The 22,519-nt window shown below is 36.9% G+C and overlaps 1 protein-coding gene across 1 annotated transcript; it reads left to right on the forward strand.

The window, feature by feature from the left end:
- Positions 1-1,150: 1,150 nt before the first annotated feature.
- Positions 1,151-21,259, forward strand: GDA (guanine deaminase). Its single transcript, XM_010076229.1, has 13 exons — positions 1,151-1,233; positions 2,936-3,107; positions 5,672-5,759; positions 7,040-7,145; positions 10,183-10,210; positions 11,621-11,728; positions 12,796-12,903; positions 15,045-15,142; positions 15,919-15,986; positions 16,448-16,594; positions 18,999-19,117; positions 20,233-20,260; positions 21,150-21,259. Exons 2-13 carry the CDS (start codon positions 2,946-2,948, stop codon positions 21,218-21,220), a joined length of 1,131 nt encoding a protein of 376 aa, XP_010074531.1. The 5' UTR covers positions 1,151-1,233; positions 2,936-2,945; the 3' UTR covers positions 21,221-21,259.
- Positions 21,260-22,519: the final 1,260 nt, after the last annotated feature.

Raw genomic sequence — 22,519 nt, forward strand, 5'->3', positions numbered from 1 at the left:
ATTGCCTTTTTACAACTACTTGGTCTTGCCTTTACCTGTTTTTTTAATTGCTGCCTTAGAAGCTGCTGTCATGAGGGTGATATGGGCCCTCAGTGTGGGAATCTTCACAGGAGCAGAAGGATGCCGATAGCAACAAGATTACTCCCTTGACTTAGAGGAACGAGCTCTTGTAGCAAGGGAGTTAGAAGACCATGAGCTGGTTTCTGGCAGAAAGTGTGGTTAGGCAAGAATTCGTGAAAGCCCAGGGTGGACAGTCTTTGGCTGGAGGAGGCAGCAGGGTCCTCTACTCTGTCAAGCGTTGCAGAAACCGGATCCAGCATGGAGCCTGTAGCGGGCATTGCAGTTTTAGACGCCCCGCTCTGTGTTTCTTGGAGAGTTGGCGTGCCTGTTAGTGCCAGACCAGTGAATTAACAAATTGAGAATTCAGCTGCCAAGAGTCATGTTGCAGATTAAAATACCATGGAATTTAAAAATAAACCGAAAGTGTGCTAAAATTCTGTCTTGGAAACAGAAACTCAGCAGCAGTAGAGTCAGTGTCCTCTGGTAGTCAAATGGGGTTATGTTAGGCTCCAGACTCTAGGTTTTTTGAAATACACAAAGGTCTTAGGCATACTTTTAGTCTGTTCTGGAAAATGAAAATATTATCTGCATTTTTTTTCCCCTCAATTTCTTTTCTCTTTGTATGCAATTAAACATAAAAAAAACCCCAGCACTAATGACACAAGCAGAAAATTAGAAAATCCTTAGCTAAGTGTCAGTCAGTCCTAGGTAAAGTATTAATTTGACCCCTCTGTTTCTGAATACTGTAAATGCATTCCTGTAAGGCTGTTGCACACTTCCACAAGTCACCTTACTGCTAGCATGGCAGATGCTGAAGTCTGTGAGGTGCTGCCTGTGTATTACTTAATTCTTGAGTCAGTTGTTCTCTTCAAGTTGCAAAGTGGATGTGGTTATTCATTGGATTGTGAGCAGCTATTTCAAAATCATGCTTGATAGTGAGGAAGAACAAGTATTTCAATGCAAACCTATCACCTTTGTAGTAAGTGTATAAAATCTGTTTTAAGATATGACTCATTTTTGCCTTCATGTATAGAGGATGTGGGATACAGGTTTAAAGTATCTAACTATGTTTTCTTTCTTTTAGATTGTGTTTTTGGAACAAACTGATCAGCAAGAGCAACTGGCTAAGAAGTGGGGATTCAAAACGTCTGACATAAGAGAACTGAGTAACCAGTATGTGTTTTGCTTAGATTAATTTCAGCAAATGCAGTTTATTCTCTGAGCAAAGTAATGTGAGCCTCTGTGAGTAAATTTGGGCAGGGAACACAGTAAATCCAGTCTTGTGGGCAAAGCTCCCTTTCAGCTCTGTGAGAGCTCTTAACCCAAGAGCTGCCCGTGTCCTGGATGAGACTTGGAGGGTAGACGGTCTGTGTGCTTTTTGCACTCCTTGGTTTGGGACTGCAGCCATGGTTGAATTGTGCTGGCTGATTTAGACTGCACAGGACAAAATGCCACATTTAGCTTTCATACATGACCTCTTGTGGGCCTGCAGAAGCAATGATGTTTTTTCTTGAGATTACATTTTATATCCATTTTGTTAGCAGCAGGCTGTGCCTAACTAGCTTGAAACTCTAGATTTAGTAAATTTAGGTAACACTAACACTGCAGATATAGAACTCATTTGCTTGGGCTTTGACATACTCCCTAATAAAAACCATTGAAAATGGAAGATTTAATCTTTCTAAACACAGAGCCTTGGATTCCTAACTGTATTGCAGCTAGAGTGTTTCTTTTATCTTCAGCTGGTGAAATCCCACAGCTTTCTAGTGAACTGAAATAGTTTTGGATTGCACCTACTCTGCTTTGCAGCCAGTAGCACAACTGTAAATGACTTGTGGCTTAGAGTCTAGACCTGCAGCATCGTTTCAGTGTTCAGTTTTTAAAAAAATCTGTATGCTTTGTCAGAAGGCTAATCATACAGAATATGTGAGTCATCAGAGGTTTTCTTCACTTGAAATAGCCTGGGGAAAATAGAAGGTGCTGGGAATATGGAGCAGATTGAGAAGGATCTTTCAGCATTTCTAGCATGCAGGGAAACAGTAAGAAGGGGAATTACAAAAAGATGAAATCACTGTTCACTTAGTGTTCAGGAAGAAGGGAAGAGGAGTGAGAGAAATTTTATCCTGCATGGAGTTCCAGCACAAAACAAAATAATTATAGCAATTTCCTAGTAATGTTGATATATTCATCTCTTTTATTGCATGAACACTGCATGACAACAAAAAATATTACAGTTCCATTGTAACTATACCTTTCCTGTCAAGATACTGAGCAGAGATTTTTTTTTCACCAGTGTCTGTATCTGAATTTGTAGATCCAGTGGCTGTTCTGCCATTCAACCTTGAAATTCATTGATTGAATACATATATATATATATACACACACACAATGTAAAGGAAAACTGGGATATAGAAAGTTACAGTTTTCTAAATATAATGGACTGGCAGCTAGGGGCATTCCAAGTATATCCATCCTAGGAAGCGAGACTGTGCCCAGATCTTCTCTTTTTTTGGATGGATTCTGTGGTGGAGTAATTTTAGTCATTGTGAAATCAGCTTGGCTTTATCCATTGGTGTTTATTCAGTGTAAAGATTAAAGATAATTGGATTCGTCATGCTCTTACATATTTTTTTTTCTCAGCTAAATGTAAGTGTTTGTAAAAGTTATTATTCAACTGCTTCATACCATAAAAGGAATACAGGTAGAGGTACAGTGGGAGTTGATAGGCTGATGCTGAAAGAGGAAGGTTAATCTGTGCTTCCTGTTTACTCTGGTGGATTTCGCTCGAACATACTGTTTAAAGCAAAACTACTTACTGTGGAAAATATTGTGACATTTTCGACTATTACTGTTTTCTTTTCTTTTCTTTCCCTAGTGAATTCTTCATGCCAGGAATGGTTGATACTCACATTCATGCCCCTCAGTATTCATTTACTGGAACAAGAGTAGATCTACCTCTTTTGCAGTGGTTGACTACCTACACATTCCCAACAGAAGCCAAATACAAAGACAGTGATTTTGCAGAGGAAGTGTACACCAGAGTTGTTGTAAGTACTGCAAATGTCATTTACCTACTTGATTACATTCATATTTGTGAAAAATACGTATATTTTCAGAAGATCAATGGAAATAATAGAGCATGTTTTATTGTCATGGAAACCATATAAAACTGTCCCAATTTCCAGCCAAGATTGTCCCCTATTACTTCCAGTCGTGTTCTGTGGTTACTGATAAGACAGTTCATTTAATCACATGGTTAACAACTAACTTGTTTATAATCTTTTTCTGACATCTGAGTACAATGACCAACATTTAAGAGTACTCTCAGAGCTAGTATAGCCCACAGGTCCTGACAAGCTCAATGCAAAAATAGCCAAACATCGTAAAAAAAAAAAAATCAGTATATTTCCTTTTCTGCACAAAAGGCATGTATTCTGAAATTATCATCTGCAAAGACTACATGGCAGAGAAGATGCTTCCCACAGCATCACAACAAATCTGGGGTGTTTTGCAGGGTTTAAGGAAGATGTTTGTACAGTGGAGATCCTTTAAGCAGGAATATCTTTCACTGCAGGGGCTTTAGGTGAAGTCTGTCAATGGTATTGTGGCACAAAAAGAGAGACTGTTTGAGCTAGACTAGTTCTGAGCAATAGAAAAGCTTTAAGGTCAAATTCCACTTGAGGAACAATAAGCAGGTAGACAATTGCAGAGTTCTGATTCTGTCTTATAAATGAAATGTACTCTTTAATAGTGGGCTGAAATATCTTCAACAGATTACGTGATTTGGCCAGCATAAGGTGCCTTGCATTTGTCTAATACTGTGACAACATGGGTTGTCAAAATAATAACATAGTGAATCTGAAATAAATAGTTATACTATCCTTGCCACACAAATTAAAAAAAAAATACTTTCCGCCATCTGCCATAATAACAACATGTAGGAGCAGTTTGGCCGTGACTTCTAGAGACAAGCACACATGCCTTCAGCTGCATAAAGCATAAAGGTGATCTCATCTTCCAGCTGTATGCCTCAACATTCTGTTATTGTCTCCATCAGTTCAGGTTGTTTGACATCAGCACAGATAAAGTGCTCACTGTGCAAGGTGTTTAGTAACATCACCTGGAAGAGAACTGCCAGTGAGAGATGGAAGTTAGTTGTAGGAGCTTCAACACAATGGTTAGGCTCTTTGCACATGTATCAAACAGGACAAGGTCAGGAAAATGTCTTCACCTCCAAATGTTGCAGAATGCCAGTTGTTCTGCAATGTTTGATGGTATGATAATAACCTTCAACTGTCAGAAACAAGACTAAACCTGCAGGGAGCAAATATTGTTTCATATGTATTTTGGTACTTTTGGAGTTGTAATGAAAACATAGTGAATTTTTTAAAATCAAAATTCTGTTTCCAATAAATACTTCCTGTACTTGGTAAAATAAATTATTTAGGTAAAATTTGCCAGATTTTAACCTGGAACCTCCTCTGGTTCCTCAAATTTTAGGAAAGCCCATTCTTCATGCTGATGGTTTGGGAACAAAATACTTTTATATTTCATTTTTACAATGATGTTAGAATCCAGAAGTAGAGAATTTGGGGGTTTAAAAGCTAAGAAAGACAAAGGTACTTTGTCTCAGTAATGACATTGTTATTTTTGAGACTCCTTTTAGGAGCCCTTAAAGGCATATTTTTAATTATTTGCTTTGATTTGAACATTGTATGTAAAAGACAGAGCTTGGCTTCATGTTTGTCAGATAACTAACTCTAGTCCTTTTAGAAGTTGTGTTGGATGTCCTACCTTCTATCTCAATAAAAAAAATAAAATTCTCAAATTATATTGTAGCTAAAATCCAAAAATGTAATTTAAAGCTGTATGTTGGATGGGTAGTTAATATAGTATGCATTAGTCCCGAGATCAAGTGAAACTACAAATTTGATCATGACTTAATGTAACTTTAAATGGCTCTTCATTTAAGGTTTTGTCCTCCAAAAGTGATACGAACAGGTATCAACCTCTCCTTTCAAATGGTATAATTAAATAAATAATTAAATTACACTCTGAGCAGTTCTTCTCAGTTTACTTTTACCTTGAAATTTGTTACTTTTTATTCAGGGATTACAAAGGGTTTTTTATACATGCAAGCCTGGCTATTTTTCCCAGCCACATGAGGTGGCCAAAGGAAAACCACTACTTTTTCCCAAAAGCCTTGCTTTGCCAATGTTAGATAAACAGTGCTTCACCGTGAAAATTGGAGAGCCTTTCAAAACTAGGAAATAATGTAAGTGACTGGTTGTTTGTATTTCTAAATATAGTTGAAGTTAAACATAAGTCAGAATTTAATTCCAGTTTGAGTGATGGAAATATAGACTGGTTTCTATGGGTTTAGCCATTGTTAAAATCCTGTACAGATTTGGAAGAGGAATTTTTGAATTTATTAACATTCAGACTCAAAAAAGCTATTATGAAATTAAAATCTGTATTTTACCTTCCCACTTCACTGCACAATTTCACAATAACTAAATGTTCTCACAGTTTGAAACCAGACTGCCTGTTCTGCCTTTTGGCAGATTGGCTATTTTTTTTCCAGTCGGTTGAAACTGGTTTCTTTTTATAGAGACGAACTTTAAAGAATGGCACGACTACAGCTTGCTACTTTGCAACAATTTACACAGACACTTCTCTTCTTCTTGCTGAAATTATAGGTAAGACTTACAGTGTGAGTTTTGAAGGATGTTGTGCAGACTGTTGGTTGAAGGAAACAGAGCTTGGGAGTTTTAGACTAGCTAGTCTAGATAGTCTTCTACCTACTGATTTGGTTTTTATTCATTGTATCTGTCGTACTATGTCCCCCAAATCCACCCTAGTTTTTCTTGTACTCTTAACCACCTCTCTACTACTGTTGTTTCTGCTAGTCTCTTTGTTCCTAAATCAGCTGTTGGCCGAGCTTGAATTAGGTCTGCTGGAGTTGCTCTTCAGCTGCAGTTCTCTACTCTTTCTAGCCTTTTGCTATTTGAGGATTAAAGGGTTGAATGACAAGAATGCTGTGCAGTCAGTGCGTTAATTTCCTGATACTTTGAAGCTTCACTTGAGAATCAGCATCAGAATTCTCCACACACCCTCTGAAACAAGAACAGTAGGAGCTGCATCAGGATTTTATCCCACCCTTCTGTGCACTATTGCAAATGCCTGCTGTTTGAAAGTGTTGTGATTCTTGCAGGATTTCTTAAGGCTTGATCAGCTCCTGAAGTAGGATGATTTCATGAGAATCTCAGTTTCCATCAAGAGTTCCCTGGTCTTTCTGATTTTGTAGGAAGACCTAAAACTTTGAAGATAATGTATTCAACATCTCAGACAGTAAAAGTGGACAAAAGAGATCTAATTCAGGAACATGTTTAAAAGCTTAGAATTTAATGTTATATGCATTCCTTTTAAGTCTCACGTGAGTTCTGAGTCCTAGCATGTGTAAATCTCAAAAAAGAGGCTAGAAGTAGCTCTGGTAATTTTCACCATCCAGCTGCACGTGGGAGGCATGTTGGGAACCTCATTCCTTTCTCTTAAAGGAGAGATGGTTTGCTGACATCTTTATGCCTTTTCTCAGCTCAGTATGACCATCTACTACTGCTACTGTACTTTGATGGTTGTGTTTCTCATCCTCTACTTCACAGCAGTCTTCTTCATATACTACTACTATGAATTCTGGTTGTGTATAAACTGCAGTAACCTAGTTCTCAGTTATAACACTTATAAAGTTGGCTACTAATGTGGAAGAGGAGAACTCTTATGTAATTTTTTTTCTTTCCTTTTTAGCTTTAAAAGTCACATGGATGGTCCCAACTTAAAGATAAGAAAATATCATCAATTCTTTTCATCTTAAATGAAGCCAGCTGGGGTGGAATTCGCTATTTTGATTTCAGTACAGGCTTTGATAACAGTTTTTGAGAACCAGTGTTTCTGAGTTTTATATTCTTATGCATCTCAACAGATAAATTTGGTCAACGAGCATTTGTTGGAAAAGTCTGCATGGATATGAATGACAGTGTGCCACAATACAAAGAGATTACTGCTGAGTCTGTCCAAGAGACAGAAAGGTAAGGTGATGAAATTGATGGCACAACCTTTAGAAATACGACTTTTTCAAATATCTGAAAAGTCAATGTGAAGCTGACTAAGAACTTACAAGTGTAAATTTATTAGGAACAGGTTTTTTTCTTCTGACAGCATTGTTTCCTACAGTTCTGGCAATTCGTGCAAGTTGCTGCATAGCCTAAGCGATTTCTCTCTGTCTCTTCCAAAGAAAGGGAGAAACTACATCTCTAGGGTCTGGAGAGAATATGTGTATGTTGTTTGTTTGCTGCCTCTTCTTTTCCCTCCGCAGCTCTGTGACTGGAGGTGATGTGATCTGATATTAGATGGTGGGGTGGCAATCAGTTCCTTCACCCTCATCAGCTTCTGAGCTATTTCCTTCGCCCATTTAGGATAAAGCTTTATTCAAGTTGTAGGAATCAGCCTTCATATACCCCATTTTTAGACGTACTGTGGTTCTCCTCTCCTCGAGCATAACACAACACCAGTGAAGTTGCTCAAACTTGCAGCTGAGTGAATGAAGGGGAATCAAATCAAGGCAATGTACATGATGGAGGGGACCCAAGACTGGAGTACAGCAGCCTTCTGCCCTAGGTTTCCCTTGACTTTCTCATCCATGCTCAGAACTGCTTAAGAAGAGACACAGCTTTTCTCATGGGACTATTTGTTTACTTGTATAAATGTTTAAAATATCATGCTGAAAGAGGGAATACCTAACAGTATTAACCTAACATCTTTGTGGCACTTGTGTGAAGTTGCTACCTTATTTGTTGCAAATCATGCTAGAAGAATGTTAAGTCAGTCAAAACTAGAAATGGTGATGGATTTCTAAAGGTGTTTATATTTAAGGACATTTTTAGAACAGGTAGTATTAGTCATTTGCACTCTACTAACACTTATTTTCCTTCACGTAAATCCCTTGTTTTCGTAAGACAGAGGGAGTCCTACTGAATGAGCTTGAAAGTGGCAGAACTTCCAGTTCCAATATTTTTTTAAAGCTTCAGAAAGATCTATATAGCTTTCTTTTAAATACCTATCTTACACCTCCAAATCCCTTCTCATGTGATTGTGTTGACAAAAAATGTTTCTCAGTTTTGGATGACAGTGTGCCACAGGTACTCCAGAGCTGTCTAGAGAAGAGAGCTCTGTGCATGTTTGGCTTGGATCAGGAATACTTATCTCTCAGCAATACAATTGCAGAAGGATGAAAAAGCTCTTCCTTTAAGAGGGCAATGCTTTTTTTTTTTTTTTTTCTTTTAAAGAACCTAGGAAATATGATCTGTCATACTGTCAGAAAATTACACTGGTTTCAGTTCTTTACAGTTACCCTCCAGAAATATTTATATTGTATGTATGGAAATAATATACAATTCCAAGTGCTTCATATATTAAATCTGAATTCAAGTTAAGAATTTGATTTTACCCTTCTCCTGCAAAGAGGATTGAGTAAAAAGTTAGGGAACTGAAATCTAGAATACGTTATATGCTACTAAGAGTTGTAGTCAGCTGGTAAGAGGAAGACCCATGTTCAAACTTGTTCTTCTGCTATGGAAGACAGTGGTTTCAACCTGAGCTTCTTTCCTTGTAGGGAAGTATATAAGCAAGTAAAGTATAGGGTATTTTGAGAAAGGTATTTGTATTTTGAACCAATGCTGACACTGTTCAAAGAATGTGAAAAAAAATGAAAACAGCCATCTGTACTTTCAGCATTATCACCTGGGAGTTATACTTGTGTTACAGTTTCTGCTCCAGTGACTATTTTATTATTATATCAGGTGAATCAGTAAGAGGAGAGACAGACAGATGGTACCTAATTTACATTGCATTTTGTCTCTCAAAGTTAGACAATGGTGGGCTCAAACTCCTTTGGTCATTGCAGAAATTGAGCTTAGGTCTCTCACTTCCAACTAGCGATCTAGCACCAGCTTTAGGATTGTGAATCTAGCCTCCAGCATTATTTTCTTTTCCATCTGAAGATCTTTGACAAATTTGATTAAGTGTTCATTGTAACCAAAATTAAGAGGTTTTCTGAATATAAAGTATGACATAAAAATTCACAGAAATCCTGTCCAGAACCCATCTCAGACTGGCTTTTGGAAATTCTTTGCATACACTGTGCATATGAGTTTTCAAATAATTTCTTCCTTGCAAAGCCGGGAAGTTTTGTTTGCTCATCTGCATTATCCATATTGACTGCTTGGGTTTTTTTATAGAGGTCCCTGAGGTAGCTTCTTTCATTTAACAAAGTAAGTAAATGTATACTGTATTTTCTGTAAGGTAGATAATCTATATGTTAACATTAAGCATTTCCAGAAAATCAAGGATTCTTTAAGTGAATAGGGACATATGCAACTGCTGTAAGTGAGGTATGAAAAATTGCAACATCTTTTAAAATAAGATTTAAAATAATAGAATATATTTAATGGTGTAATTTAAATTCATGGACAAATTTAAGTGGGTTTTTTTTCTCTGCAATATTGCAGCTGTAGCTTATAATTATATTTTCAATGAATTTAATGTAACATGTATTTGTTTTTCAGAGAGAATTCAGGATATCTAATGTTAATTATTGCAAATGAAAGAATTCCATGTATTCAGGGTCAAATTCCCAACTAGCATAATTTGCTGTAACTATCCTGATTTCATTGTATTGCTTCTTGTTATTTCATCTGAGAATCTGGCCCAATTTTCTGTAAGAAACTGATCTGTGGCTGAAATGCTTAATAGGCTATCTAAGTTAGATATTAGGTGGAAATTTTTCATGAAGAGGTTGGTGAGGCACTGGGACAGGTTGCCCAGAGAAGCTGTGGATGCCCCATCCCTGGAGGCATTCAAGGCCAGGCTGGATGGGGCCCTGGGCAGCCTGCTCTAGTGGTTGGCAACCCTGCCCACAGCAGGGGGGTTGAAACTAGATGATCTTTAGGGTCCTTTTCAACCCAGGCCATTCTATGATTCTATGATTCTAAGTAAATATTTTCTATATTTTTCATAATTTATAACACAGATGACAGAATAATAACAGATTTTTCTACCCTTTTTCAGGTTTGTTAAAGAACTACTGGAAAAGAAAGTAAGTAGAGCTCTCCTTTGTATTCACTTCTGTATTCAGAAGATGCTATGTGAATATATGAAATAGTAAATCCCACTGAGAAACTCTGCTGTCTTAGTGACACATCAATAAATATACATCTTTCTTTGTAGAAGACAGATATCATCAGTCTGCAAAATGTTCTGCTAGACATGTTGTTGAGAAATGGACTTGTAGCAGTGTAAATTCAGTTTCATGTGGTCAGAGCACAGCAGAGTAATGTTCTGTGCATGTTCTCTATTGACTTTAAAATATTCGGCTTCCTAGACAGGACAATTTTCTGTTAAAGAAAGGTAGAAGTCAGTTGATCACTCTGTGGTACATAAGTAGACTAGTAAAAAAAGTTCTCACCAGAAGAAGTCAGTGTTTTTACAGTACAGTTACTAATCCATTACAAAATTAGTATTTTGGGTCAACACATGCTTTCCAGTATCTTTCTGAAGAAATTCAGGTTTACACTCCTGAGGTGAAGAAAGACGTTTACTCTCCAGTGTTACAAGCAGGGATACTTTTCTTACTAGCCTTTTGCTTTCAAGGGCTTAATTTGGTGCCATTTGTATCTCAAAATATTCAAGAATAGATGCTGAGAGTTTAATGCCTAAATCGTATGTGTTAGTAAAGTAATCTGCAGAAGTTTTGTGCTCCTTGTATTTGGGATATGGTATAAAAAACTGCAAACCAAGTCATCATATACTGTCTTCTAGTGGTGCCACATGTAGAGATATTGCCTGTGACTGAAGGCAGAATTGTAATGACACTGTCTATGTTTTATGAAAATTTTAATCTCGAAGTGCAAGGTGTAAAATTAACATCGGTAGCTCTAGCCTTGGTGTCTTCACTGTCTCCTACTGCGTAGCATAGCTGGTGCTACCAGTAGTCTTCCTGTCTAGGGAGTATAGGGACAGTTTTTTGCTATTGTGAGTGGAGAAGATGGAAAAAGAAGGCAGCTTTGGTTTTACAGAACTGTGCATTTTTTGCATCATTACATCTTTGATATTCACAGAAGCAAGACTCAGAAAAAGGCTGGTCATTCATCTGACTTATTTCTTGTAATGCATACTGGACTGTCAGCAAATATGAGAAAGCATCCAGCGCTTCTCTTAAAGTCTGGTGAAATCTCAGTGACTCAGTGAAAGAGTTCAAATGAAAATAACTTCTTTACTAAGGTTCAGTAAAACTTTTCAGAAAAAAAAAACCTTTGATTCTCTATTTCTGTGGCAAAATTTCTAATAAAAACAAGGAAATAACTATACAGCTTATTTTGTGTTGGTGTGGATGCAATAAGAAATAAGCAATGGAGACAAAATGTAATTGTTGTATAAATGCTTGTCTTAATTATGGTTACTGATATATAGATGTAGAATCCCAAGCATGTCTTTTTAATATTTGCAGTATCCAAGGGTACAGCCTGTAATAACCCCCCGCTTTGGCCCTTCCTGCACAGAGGATTTGCTGTGTGCACTTGGTGACTTAGCACAGGCTCATGATCTCCATGTGCAGGTAAGCTCTGAGAGCTCTGTATACCATCTAAATAGTTTGGACAGATAGCATACAGACCAAGGAGTTTTCATCATTTCAGCAAAACACTTAAATGGCATCCTTACATTGGAGCCTGTCTTTTAAATTCCTCTGAAACTACTAGTGGTACTCTGCCAGAACACTGTGACCTGCAGAGGAAGTGAGAAGGCTCATAGCTGGAAGGACGAGCAATTCAGCAAACCTCAGAGCATGGTCACTAGGAGACTGGCACCCAGTATTGTAGGTTAGAGCAACCCCTGGATTGCTAAAGGTTGCTCTCCCTAGTCCAAGGCTGTTACGTCTGTCTCTCTGCCTTCTGCTGTTTCTGTACAGAGCAGATTTCGGTCAATAAAAGAATTACTCATCATTGTATCTTATTTACCATTGGTAGCATAGCTGTAGGATTTCCAGTATGATGAAGCTTCTGTTTTACAAAAGACTATTTTAAAGCTTACACGTCTGTTGAAAATTCAAGAAGTTTCTTTTTTTTTTTTTTTTGGTTGCACAGTTCTAAACATATACTGTTTCAAAGATATCCTACGTTAGTATTTTTTTGTCGTATGAAGTCGGCATTTTGAAAATATATGCTCCAATGGGAGTACAGGAGGAGCTAGATTTTTATCTGTGACCAGGAATTAAACAACCCATCAGAAGATACATGGAGCAGCTACCTGCGTGTTGCCCTGATCCCAGGCACCAGTCTGTGGTAGGCTGGTTCTCTCTCTCACTTCACAGTCATGTGTATTATTTTATTTATTGTTTTAACATTTGCCAAATACCAAATGGGCCATTATATCACAAAACTACTGGGATGGATTATCCAGGCATATCATCTCATATCACTTGTAAAGTAACAAACAGATCTCCTCTTTTGGGTCCCAGGGACCTCTCCAAAGATAGGAGAAACCCAGGGACTAGATCTAAATACAGGCTTTACAAATGCTAGTTTCTATCATTGTATGCTTAGCACCAGTAGGTTTCTTGGAAGGTTGTAATGTCAAGTTTAATGCTATTTAAAGCACTCATTGCTAAATATTTTGTTATTGCAGAGTCACATAAGTGAGAATGAAGAAGAACTTGAACTTGTGGAGAACATGTTTCCTGGCTACCAGAATTATACTGAATTGTATGATAAAAACAACCTGCTTACCAGCAAGGTAGCTACATAAAAACTTCCACAGCATAGCTTAGATTTATGTAGGCAGTATGATGGTTAATTGTAGTTACCTGAAAAGTTTGTATTGCCTTGTTAAAGTCAGTGACATCTGGCAGAAACTGAGTTGGTTTTGTGTTCTTTGTTGCACAGGACAAGGTACTGGAAATTTAGAGAAGCCCACGCTTGTCCTAAGCATTCTAGGGGAGATGAACAATAAAAGTATTTTATGCTCCCTGGTTGATTTTCCAAAGGTTTCAAAGAGAATTGGGGCAGTGGGATCAGAAGAAGGATAGATAAAGCTGCTATTGTTATAGCTGGTAATTATGGTCAGTATCCAGCTATCCTTTTGTTACGATGTTCTTACACTGGTTTTGCCTGAAGATTTGTTGTATGATGTTATGGAAGGACCAACATGATTTTTTGACAGTTTCCTACAGAAAAACAGCTTGTCCTGTTGTGTTCTGTGTGTGAACCTCACATACAGACAGGTACACTTTACTGTTCTGAATATCCAAAAGCTCTCTCATCTCATCAGCTGATTTTACCAGGTATTGAGGGGTGTAGTAGCCTGAAGAGTTGAAATTCATTGAAGCTTTATGCTGGTGAGATAAATGCAAGCAGATATGATACCAGCACACACTAAGGACAGGTTGGAGTGCTAGGGCACACCTTATTAGATAGTGGAGAGCCCATGCAAGAGTGAATATGAACAGCCTAACTACAGTCACAGTGCTTAAATATCAGTCAATGTGATTTAAAATTTTAGGAGAGAATTTTCAGAGCCACAAAGGGGAGCTGGGAACTCCTTGGGACTTAAATATTGAAGTCCCATTTCTGTCTACAAAAATGTGCCCCAGTAAATTGCTTATTTACCATCCTTTTTACCTGAGAAATCAATATTGACTACTTAAGTGCGTAGACAGTATTAACTTTTATTGTCTTGCACAGTCCTGTGCACATGGATTTATTGAGCCAGTGTACTAGAGAGAGTCTTAGTGCTGCAAACGTATAGCTTAGTTCTGTCAGACTTTCATATGCACAGCACTGAAAATGGTCACCAAAAATCAGGGTTACCAGTGCTTTCTGCTGCCAGGCTCTTTGTTGGTTGAGGAAGCATTCTATTAAAGACAAGCATAAAAAAACCACAGACATTCGCCCCTCCCCAGCCACCAAAACTAAGACACCAATTTACTTTTTTTATGTTTTAAAAGTATGTTTTTCAGAGCTGTGGCTGAAATATTGCTTTCTATTTTAAAAAGAAGTACAGATCAGTGGAGACATGGTTTAGCAGCTATGTTGTGTATGTCCTTAACTTAAGATGTGGTTATTTTCACGACATTTTCAGCTACATTTGAGCTTGATGCATAGAGGTGGCAAGGGTACAGTGCAAAGTGAAAACAGTCCCTGTGCTGTTCTCATTTTTATCAGCAGATTGCAAGGCCTAATAGAGCTCTTGCTCTTCCCTTTGAGTGGGCATTTGGCATATGAGGTAATTCAAAGTAGATTTGTCTGGAAATAATTGGTTTATGTCCTATTAAATGATACTATCTTGTACTTCTATGTTTTGTGTATACTGCTTGTGAGCTTATTTTTAAAGTGAGCTATGTAGGCCAAGAAAGAGCAGTCATTAATTAGTTGCATAACAAATTAGATTATTTTAGTTAAAGAATATTCCAGATATATGTATCTACCTGGTGCAAACCTTTAGAGAGACAATGGGAAACATGCTAAGAGTACATACATCTTCCATGGTATCTGAGGTACTCCCATCCCCAGTACTTAATCTCTGTGTTAGCTACGAAATATAAATCATAAGGCTAGGTACTAGTACAGTACTAGGGCAACTGGGGAATTCTGGCTTTTGTTCCTTGCAGCTCTTAGGTTACAGCAGTCACTGCAAGAGCCAGCACCCTATCATCTTACATTAATAAATGGACAAAGCTGAGGGAGTGATATGTCGGGCATACTGAAGTTAATGAGAGTTTATCCTCTGTTGAACTCAAGAGCTTCATTCACGAAGTGCATTAAGTTCCCTTGATGGTAACAGGTGTTCTTTTGGCAATTAAAAGCAGTGTAGCAAAAATGACATGCACTGAAGTAAATGCAATATGGAGTAAAATTGGTGATTCTGTTTTTCTTTAGACAGTGATGGCTCATGCCTGTTATCTTTCTGAAGAAGAGCTGAAACTTTTTAGTCTTCGCGGAGCTGCAATTTCACATTGCCCTAATTCTAACTTTTCGTAAGTTTAAAAGAAAAAAAAAAGGTGTACCATTAAATAAAGCTGTTGTTCACATAGTACTCTGGGTCCAGCCCATTGTTACGAGGCGATGTATATGATAACCCATTCCACCAGAATGACATATTGGTTTGTGCATGACCATTCATGTTCCACTTCTGGTTGGTATGCTCTGGACTTACTTGTGATCTTTCAGTATAGTCACATCTATTTATATATATATGATCTATATATTTTTATATATATAATATGACATTTTGACTGTTCTATCACTGGCAGCTTCAGACTATCTCCCTTTCCTCGGAAAGTATGCATATGTTTTGGAGAAATGGGAATGGGCTATATAGTCTTCTTTCTATTAAGCAGAAATGAGATACTGTATGGTATCGAGCCAAGATACTGTGCTAAATGTTGACAGTCATTTTGTCTTTAAGATAATCAATATGTTGTTTGTAATAACTTACTGGAGCTCATGAAATGACCTCCCATCTCCTGGAATATATGTCATATTGGCATTTTTTCACAGGTATACTGAGAGCTCGTTTTCAGCAGATAATTATAAAACTGTGTGAGGTTTTAATTGAGAAAACTGCCTTTTTTTTTAGTGATTAAGTCCCATCTTTCAGATGTATGAATGCAAATGCTCCATCTCAGTTTAGTAAAACCCAATCTGTTGCACACATTCTGAGAGCCTTTGATGTGAACCGGCTCTGCAGCTCTACTCTTCCTGAACTTTCTCTCCGTGTATCACACAGAACACATTTCTGCTTCCAATCCAGGTTGCGCAGCGGCATATTAAATGTGCAGAAGGTTTTGAAATACAATGTGAAGCTTGGCCTTGGCACAGGTTAGTAGTTTTCTGTAAAAACAGTTTCTTTTGGAAACCATGGGAGATACAAATCATATCTAATCATTAGTATTTAAAAATCAGCATGTCTCCAATTTATGGAGCTGCCAGCTTTTTTTCACTACTTCTACACTAATGAAGTCTAGAGTACTGAAATCTAGAGCTGGTCCAAAAGTGTTTAAAAAGAAAACCAAAAATGAATTAAGAATGTTTTGTTCAAATCGTGAGAGTAAACAGGGCTTGAACAACAGGTTTCTGTTATCCTGAATTGTGTTCTATTTACCTGACTTCGTATGTGGGAGCACCTTTATTAGGAATTACACATTCAGAGACAGCACTTAGCAGTAGAACTTTTCATGTTTAACACATCTGCTGCATCATAATATTTAATTAAAGCTCATAGAAATTTAACCCAGAGACTTATTCCCAAAGCTTTTTTCTAAGAGTCTGATCCCTTCTAGATGTTGCTGGTGGATATTCTGCTTCTATGCTTGATGCCATCAGGAAAACAATGGTGGCATCTAATAGTCTTCAGATCAATAAAGTGAATGAAACAGGACTAACTCTTGAAGAAGCTTTTCAACTAGCCACTCTAGGAGGAAGCCAAGGTAAGAAGAATTTTCTTGAGGATGTACACAGAGAATTACAGCTCTTTTTGATAGTGTGTCTCCCTGTCTTTAAAAGGTGGCTGAATGCACAGAATTTCTGGTGGCAGAGTCAAGTCTAAAATGGTATCTGCTGGGGAGAGATATCCTTCAGTCTCATACCTGTACTAGGCTCACTACAGAAAAGCGTTTGTATTGATGTTGAGGGCTTGATAATAGAATCTTAATCATTTTTCAGGGTTGTACATTTTCAGTCCAGAGATCCTCAGACTTCTTAATCGATAGTGCTTGTGTGTTTATCATACCAATTGGAAAGACTTCATTTTCTCAGCAACTATCACTTAGAGGAAAAGCTATGCAATTACTATAAAAGCACACATCCTGTTTGTCATCAGTTTCTAATTTTGTTTCTGCTTTTTGAGCTCTCAGTGAGGCAGTTTGTTGCTGTCTTTCCAGCAAATCAAAACATAAATTGCTCCTCAGTCAGAGAAAAGGACAAAGTTTAAACAGGATATACACCATAGCTGTTTTAAGACACAGCTGCGTCTGCAGAATATAGTCATATAGTGTATCAGTTATTCAGGTTCACTGGCATGTTTTTTCATGCTCAGTATGCACATACTTTGCTAGTTGTATCGATCAGTATTATCAAAACTTGTATAATTTAGCAAAGAGCAAATCCACACATAAAATTTTACTATTTCAGTTAGCAGAAACGAGCTCACTACCTGCTAAAGAACTGGTCCCAAGTCTTTTCAGTGTAACATTTTTGTGGTTGTTAGAAAACACTATTGCGAAATATTAATGGAAGTTTGAAAGATGGAATGAAAATGCCATCAAACAGGTCTTCTCAGGGCTGTATTTGAATTTCTGGAAACTGTAATGGAAAAATAGAGAAGACAGAAAATAGGCAGGGGACAAAAAAGGAGAGATCTTTTCCCCAAAATATATGTTGAATTAATTAAGACTTGAATAAATTAGCTGATATATAGACAGGAAAACTTATAAAAATGCCAAACTCATGCATGGTTTTCCTTCGCAGCTATTCCTGTACTTGTTCTATCTGGGTTCTTAGGTTTACTTTGTAATGTGTTTATTGTATATATTGATTTTGAGCTGTTTATCCTTACTGAATCACTTTCAAGGGTAGAATATAAATTACTCATATAACCTTCCAGCAGCCTCGTCAAGTATAGTTTGCAGAAATTTAAATGAGTGATTCCTTGTTGCAATAATTTACTTTGCTGAGACTCCTAAGCACTTGTCACCCCCGTGTGTTTAATCTAAAAATTGCATTCTGCTCTCAATGAGCTATAGGAATATGAGATCATTTCAGTTGAAGCTAGTAGGCAGCCAAAATACTTCAGTATTTGGAGAAGTTTAAACATCTTTAAGGTGTTGTGAAGTTCCTGCCGCACACAAACTTCACTGAAGGCTAAAGTTCCTTTGTTGGACAGGAGCAGTGTGAAAACAAGTGAACAAATTATTTGCAGATATTACCCCCTTTGATAACTTAGTTTAACTCCTGAGTATTGGAAAAGTTAATACACAGATACTTTATACAACTTAAAACTACCCTAAATCATTGCAAAAGAGACACAAAGGCCTCTCTGTAGGTATTCTAAGCACTTGGAAGCGCACAGTCACTGAAGACAAAACTAGATTTTTAGCACTTGCAGACCTGAGAACCAGAGGTTGTAATGAAGCTTTGAAATAACAAAGCTAGACAACAGACCACAAGACAAACCTTACAGGTGGGTATAAGACCTCCAGATAGGGCTATTTTTTTTTTTCCCACAGCATATTGTTCTTTGTTTCTGCTAATTAGCCCTAGTTATCCTCCTAGCACACCTCTTTTATTACCATATTATTATATGTTACTATTGTAATAGGTCTCTACAACCCGTCAAATTTGCTTAAACTGTTTAAACAATTAAATCTAATACTGGCTTAGCAAGGTGAGTATTGTTATATACTTTACTGTTTCTCTGAATTCATTTCATTGCCCCTTTTTGGAGCTTTAACATTTTTGCAATGTTAAATGGTTGTTATTCCACTTTAAACAGTGAGTGGCGTATACATCAGATCTACAATGACACAAAATCAATGGAGAACATTCAGAGAACAAAACTCAAAAGAGAGATTCAAATTGTTTTTCAGATTTATTTTACCCTTAACAGATGCCCTTCAGAAATTCACAAAAATATACATGGTTTTACTGAGAAGTTCTAAAAGAACTCAGATGCTGACATACTCACTGTTGAATTTGCTTTCATGTTTTTCCTTGTAATATTCTACATTCTTGTAGTTTTTCTTATTAACATCTCAAATAAGTGGCCAGGTGCTTCCACATGGTGGAAAGAGGCTTGCATTGAAGTTCTGTTTGTGAGCTTATTTTCTTCCTCAGCTCTAGGACTAGATGATGTGATTGGAAACTTTGAGGCGGGCAAAGAGTTCGATGCGCTGCTAATCAACACAAAGGCTTCAGACAGCCCTTTTGACTTGTTCTCTGCTGATAATTTTGAGGTAATCAGAATGGGTTTAATGATACAAAAAATTACTGGAGATATGTGGGGAAGGTCTGTGATATGGCCAGAACAAGTCTCTCTCGAGTTATTTCAGTAACAGGAATCAGGTGTACAATACCTCTGCTGTCAGTATTTCAACCCAAGAGGTTTGAAAATGGTTAGTTTTTTTAGAATCTTACTGTCCTCAGTGTCAGTCCCATGTACCCATGCACAAAGATGTATGTAACCCTTTTCTAATGCATGTTTTATTAGCCCAAACTGACAATTGGAGTTAGCTATTTGCAGCAACAAACGGCAGCCAAGACAAAGGCAACTTAGTTTTAGTTAGCACTTGAGTTCAAACTCAAAAATGGCAACTTGTTCCCAGATACAGGCTAGGTTACCCTGACTGCACTGATATTGTAAATTTAAGCAAGAACTCAAGATGGTTAATTGGAGTTGAAAACACAGTTTTTATGCAAACATATAAGCGGTATCGGCATTATGCAATGGGCACACCTTCTTATACAAAAACTTCTTATGATTAAAAAGCATAATGAACAACAGTTACTCGAATTTACTGATGTGGCCAGACTGCCTATTGCCACCTCTATTCTGAATGTCACCATTTACTTAGAAATATGACCATAAATGGTAAGGTAGTTGTTTCTTAATCTGTTTCAAACACAATAGTCTGGATTAGAATAATTTCTTTAAATTTTAAATCTTCTTCCTAGTTAAAATAATTCTGGAAAAAAAATGTTTCCAGTTTAAGTCTAAACCTTTTACCCTAAGCTAGCAGTTCTTAGGACTTTAAAAATGCTTAAAGTTTTGTCTCATTTTTCAATAAGTAAATGAATTAGAGAACTCTAAAAAAAGAGGAAGGGAGGGTATTGTGTTTTAGGCATATGTTTGTTTTATACCGTCAAACTTGTGCAATGTTTTCTTCCTGAGACATACAGCCTCCTTACTGAAAGTTTTTATGAGAAAATGTGCAAATTAAGTTTTGATTTTACTGTTAGTAGGAATATTTGGGAAAACTATTTTTATCAATTCTTTCTAAGTTCCAAATAATTATGATCTGGGATAGCAGGTACTGCTTTCTGAATTTGGTTTCTTCCAATTTTTTTACAGGACACTCTCCAGAAGTTCCTGTATCTAGGTATGTTCTTATTCTCAGCCCATATAAAATTATCTTGTTGTTTCATCATACATCAAAAATTTCATAAATTAATATAGAAGTTAATAATAAATTTGTTTATATGTAATTAAATATACATTTGTGTACAGTAATTTAAAATATTTATTTATATTGTGTATCAACGTTTATATGTCACTATTTATTAATATTAATATTTATTTACATTTATTTACATTTATTTATAAATGCTGAGCAAGAACTAAGTGGTTTAACTGCTGTTCTTTAAGTAGTTAAACATAGTTAAATAGTTAGTTTAACATGACACGATGCACCAGTTTTGTCAGATATATTACCACACTTATCTTTATTTACAGTAGGAGCTAAATCATATTCACATTAAAGGAACACTGAAATGCTAATCACCAGTTCACTTCCACCCAGAAGGACTTTTGCAGACCAGTTGCCATTGGGTTTTTTTACTCCTAAACAAAAAAGGTGGCCTTTAAAACAAACAAAACCCAAACCAAAAAGTCCCGCTCCCCTAAGACAATAGATATTCTTTATACAGCATCGTTTGGACCGAGAGGTATGTTGTTATGGAGAGGTAGCTGGTGGTTTCTCTGGCCATGTTTGTGTCATTCTCTAGTTAGACTTTTCCCTTTATGAGAAGCTGGCTGAGGCAAACCAGCTTTACTGCTGACTGGTACCTGAGTCAGTTCAGGTGCTGTGCAACGATGTGATCTGTGTGGTAGTCCTGACTATTTCTCACCAAATAAACTTTCTCAGTCTTAGGAAGCAGTCACTGCAAATGAGGTATTCCAAAACTAATTTTGTGGATTGCATAATTTTCATTTATTAAATCAGTGTGTAAATTTATGTGCAAATCTCTGTTTTGATCATGTTATTTCAGGTGATGATCGGAATATTTCTGAAGTGTATGTGGCTGGAAAGCAAGTGGTTCCTTTTTCAAGCTCAGTATAAATCCATTTCCCTTTTGCAAAATACTTTGCTGATCATTCTGCATCTGATTTGGAAAAGATTGATTAAACACAGTGCCTGATCATCAGGAAGGACACCTTATTTTTGTTTCATATTTTCAGACTTGCAAACATTAGAAATTTTATTAGACCTTTCAAGAATTACCTTACTAAAATTGTCACAGTTTTAGGAGGAAATCGGTATTTAAACTTCTTTGTAAAAATAAAGTGTGCATTGGTAAGGGATTTGGTAAATACCTTAATTAAAAAGGATGCTTGCTGTTCCTTTTAATAATAGTTTAAAAAGCATTATGAAGAAAATGAGACTCTCACTGTCTATAATGCATCTGAATTAAAGAAAAGCCAGTGCTAGTAAATTGATTTTGCATGATTATCACAGAAGAATGCAATTTCCATAATATTATCACCAAGTATGGAAAAATCAGTGACATTTTGGGGCATTTAGAACATTTTTCAGTTTTCTCTAGGAGCTTATTTTTTTGAAGCGATTATTTAATTTAAAATACATTTTTTTTAAAGATAAATTAGATAAGAAGCATGTATTTATTATAAATAATGGTCCTTTGAATCAAAGATTTCAGATTTGTCATTCGTAGTCAGACAGAAAAGAATTTGTGGAAGAACCAAATAAGAAATGGGGCATTAGTCACAGGGAAAGGGGCTGGGAGAGTGGAAGGGCTGCATTGTTCTGTGATGCTGTCAGCTGAAACTGCATTTCCACAGTTTTTGTTCCTAAGTCTAGAAGTGGTCAGCCTGATCTTCCACAAGTTCTGTGCCCAGTCTGTTGAATTACCTTCAGCTGAGTGACAGATGAACGAAACTTGTGTTAAATCAGAAGCAGGCACTAAGATATCTGAACAGGCTACTTGATGGCAAAACAATGAAGAGGTTTTTTCTGGACTAGATGGAGTGCTTAATTTAGTTCAGCCTCCTGCAGAACTTTCCCTGGCTCATTTGCTCATGACTGCTCAGACAGAAGGGTAAGGTGTCCCTTCACCTTTCTGTAAGGGAAGTGAGTAGGTTTAAAAAAAATACACAAGAAATGCACTATTTCTGGCCATTACCACCTTTGACTTGAGGTGGAAATCCCCACTGGAAAAGGCAGCTCAGCTTTAAAATGCTGTTCTGTGTCTTTCAGTGTGTCAACTGTAATCCCAGCCCTGTACAATTCCAGGTAAAAAATGTGCCCCTTTCGTTTTGGAAATCTGTGAGACTTCCTTTCTTAAAAAGCGTATTTCCCTACTGTTTATCAGAGGGGTTTTTTTTGTTTTGTTTTGTTTGG

Source organism: Pterocles gutturalis, unplaced genomic scaffold (genome assembly GCF_000699245.1).
Source record: "Pterocles gutturalis isolate BGI_N339 unplaced genomic scaffold, ASM69924v1 scaffold18838, whole genome shotgun sequence".
In the NCBI taxonomy this organism is placed as follows: Eukaryota; Metazoa; Chordata; class Aves; order Pterocliformes; family Pteroclidae; genus Pterocles; species Pterocles gutturalis.

Bases quoted from the DNA above. Each gene is read 5' to 3' on its own strand.
- GDA (XM_010076229.1), top strand. From the start codon at position 2,946: ATGCCAGGAATGGTTGATACTCACATTCATGCCCCTCAGTATTCATTT. The intron at 5,760-7,039 runs GTAAGACTTACA...GCATCTCAACAG, and splicing joins TCTTCTTGCTGAAATTATAG to ATAAATTTGGTCAACGAGCA. The intron at 15,143-15,918 runs GTAAGTTTAAAA...CTTCCAATCCAG, and splicing joins TGCCCTAATTCTAACTTTTC to GTTGCGCAGCGGCATATTAA.